General features: G+C 39.1%; 1 protein-coding gene and 1 long non-coding RNA gene across 5 annotated transcripts in view; one reads left to right on the forward strand and one right to left on the reverse strand.

Moving 5' to 3' along the window:
- LOC107181966 overlaps nucleotides 1-2,197 on the reverse strand; it is a 6,545-nt gene extending 4,348 nt beyond the window's left edge. The window contains exons 1-2 of one of the 2 annotated variants that reach the window (XR_001512680.1): nucleotides 2,054-2,197; nucleotides 377-443 (exon numbers count right to left, since the gene is read on the reverse strand). This is a non-coding gene — a long non-coding RNA (uncharacterized LOC107181966). Of the gene's footprint in view, nucleotides 1-376; nucleotides 444-537; nucleotides 700-2,053 lie in introns of those variants that run through there. The other variant, XR_001512681.1, reaches the window with a different exon arrangement.
- Nucleotides 1-2,203, forward strand: part of BLNK (B-cell linker) — a 72,283-nt gene that overhangs the window by 59,959 nt on the left and 10,121 nt on the right. For all 3 annotated transcript variants that reach the window (XM_015559384.1, XM_015559383.1, XM_015559385.1), the window contains 2 exons: nucleotides 1-59; nucleotides 515-546. In XM_015559384.1, the coding sequence (XP_015414870.1) occupies nucleotides 1-59; nucleotides 515-546 (91 nt within the window). The remainder of the gene's footprint in view (nucleotides 60-514; nucleotides 547-2,203) is intronic.

Raw genomic sequence — 2,203 nt, forward strand, 5'->3', positions numbered from 1 at the left:
CGAGCGTCTAGTCACAGACAAGAAGCTATGCAGTCACCAGTGCTTCCTCCTGCCCAGAAGTAAGAATCCTTTCCTTTAAAAACGAGCTTCCGCTTGTCGCTGCAGGCATTAATGCCCACAGGGTTACACCACACAGTGGCCCATGCTTGTGGCGCTTGGTAAAGATCTGACATGTCATTGCTTTGCAATTAAGGTTTAAAGGGTGTTCAGCTTTTAAGTAGGTAACGTTAAAAGAACAGCTTAGAATCTCAGAGACCTAATTTTCAGGTTAACTATTCGAATTAACTAAAATATAATGCCTTAGTCAAGGCTCCTCCTTTTTCAAAAGTAAAGGGAACAATTTTTCTTATCTTGAAGGTTTTGGTGCCTCTCCTACCTTTAGATCTGTTTCACTGGCAATTCCTGTTGATTCCTTGGTGATGGGAGTGTTCATAGAGAATTCACTGTAAACAGAAAGTCAAACTTATTCACCTGTGCTTTGCCCTTTAATTAATTTTTAAATTCTTCCTTTCAGACAAGTCCACCAAAAACCCATACCTCTGCCAAGTAAGTACTATGGAGTCATGAAGAGTAATATCAGGTAATAATTCAGGCTGGATCTTCCTGCCTGAGTCACCTGGGTTCTAACACAACATTGCCACCTTCAACTAGAGGATCTTAGTATCCTGGTCTCCCCTTCAGCTTGTTTCATCTGTAAAATGGGGCCAAGAATATTTTTCATGGAGTTGTTTTGAAAAGTAGATAGATTTGAGATAATTTTTACTTTTTCATTTTTAGATGAAAAAGAAGATTAAAACAATTTATAGAAAGTACTTGGTAAAGTGCTTGGTACATGGAAGGTCCTCAATAAATAATAGCTATTTAAATTAGATCTAACATACATTTTAATGATCACAAAATCAATCTACAAAAGGTACCCTGAAAAGATTTGGAAAATATCTGGATAATTTTCCCAAGGCAAACATTACATCACCCTAAAAATATATGAATCAGGTAAGTTAGGCCTGTAGAACATTACTGCCCAAACCTTGATTTGCTTTCTATTTAATGTGTGTGTGTGTGTGGGGGGGGGGGTAATCCTACCTTACATGGGTAATTTGGAAAATATTCCAAAATAATCAAGATTCAATAAATTTAAATACAAAAAATAATTGTTATATACCAAAAAATTTTGTGGATTTATACTGAATAGAAATCAGATCTTTAGCTTGTAATTTAATTCTGTATTCGTCTTACATGAAACTTATAATAAATATAATTTTTTTAAAATTCTGAACCCAAAGTGAAAATAGTTGGGCTATAGAAATTCTATGTTTTACTGTGTAAAGCTTTATTATACCTTTTATTGTTTCCAACCCAAAGTCATTATTTCAATTGGTAAATACTAGTGTTTACTGGCCATCTGCCATGTACCAAGCGCTGTTCTAGACACAGGGAATAACAGTAGTGAATAAAACGGAGTTCCTGCCCTTCTGGAGCTTCTATTCTACTGGAGACAACAGGCAGGAAAAAATAAACAAGATAAATTATATAACATCAAATAAATGCTAACGGGCTATAAAGAAAAACATAGCAAGGTAGCAGAGTATGGGGGAAGAGAGTAATGGTGGCAATGAGAATCTCTTTTTAGATGGGCCTCTGCAAAATGGGTCTAATAGCTCCTCCCACAAAAGGCTGATGTGAGGACAAAAGGACCTAAGATGTGGAAAACAGAACAAGACTGGCACATATTTATAGTTCTGAAAATGTCAGCCTAGAACTCCAAATGCCCAGACTGCAGGAACCACCACACATCTTGTACTGCGCGTCTTGGGAGAGCCCACCATCCTTGGCTCCTCCCAACCCCTAGAGCAGGCCCCTCCCTCTGACCCAACCTTGCTGGGCCTGCAGGCCCCTCCTGCTGCCTCCTGTTACTTTGAACATCCTGCTGTCTCCTGTGAACGTTTGGACACTTTTATCGGAAGCACTCATTGTATCTAAACCCGTTTCTCCTGCAGACTTGCCTTTTAATTAAGGACAGCTCTGGTTTCTCTGGTCACCCTGACCTCACCACCTGCTTTGTTTAAAGACATTCCAGCTATTTCTTCAAATGACATCTGGAATCCAACTCTCACTACATCCATTGATGCCATTTGTTCCAAGCCACCATCATCTCCTGCCTGGGGGTGCAGAATACTGAGCTGGCTTCTCTCTCTGCTCTTTC

The sequence above is a fragment of the Myotis davidii genome, unplaced genomic scaffold, assembly GCF_000327345.1.
Source record: "Myotis davidii unplaced genomic scaffold, ASM32734v1 scaffold332, whole genome shotgun sequence".
Classification (NCBI taxonomy): domain Eukaryota; kingdom Metazoa; phylum Chordata; class Mammalia; order Chiroptera; family Vespertilionidae; genus Myotis; species Myotis davidii.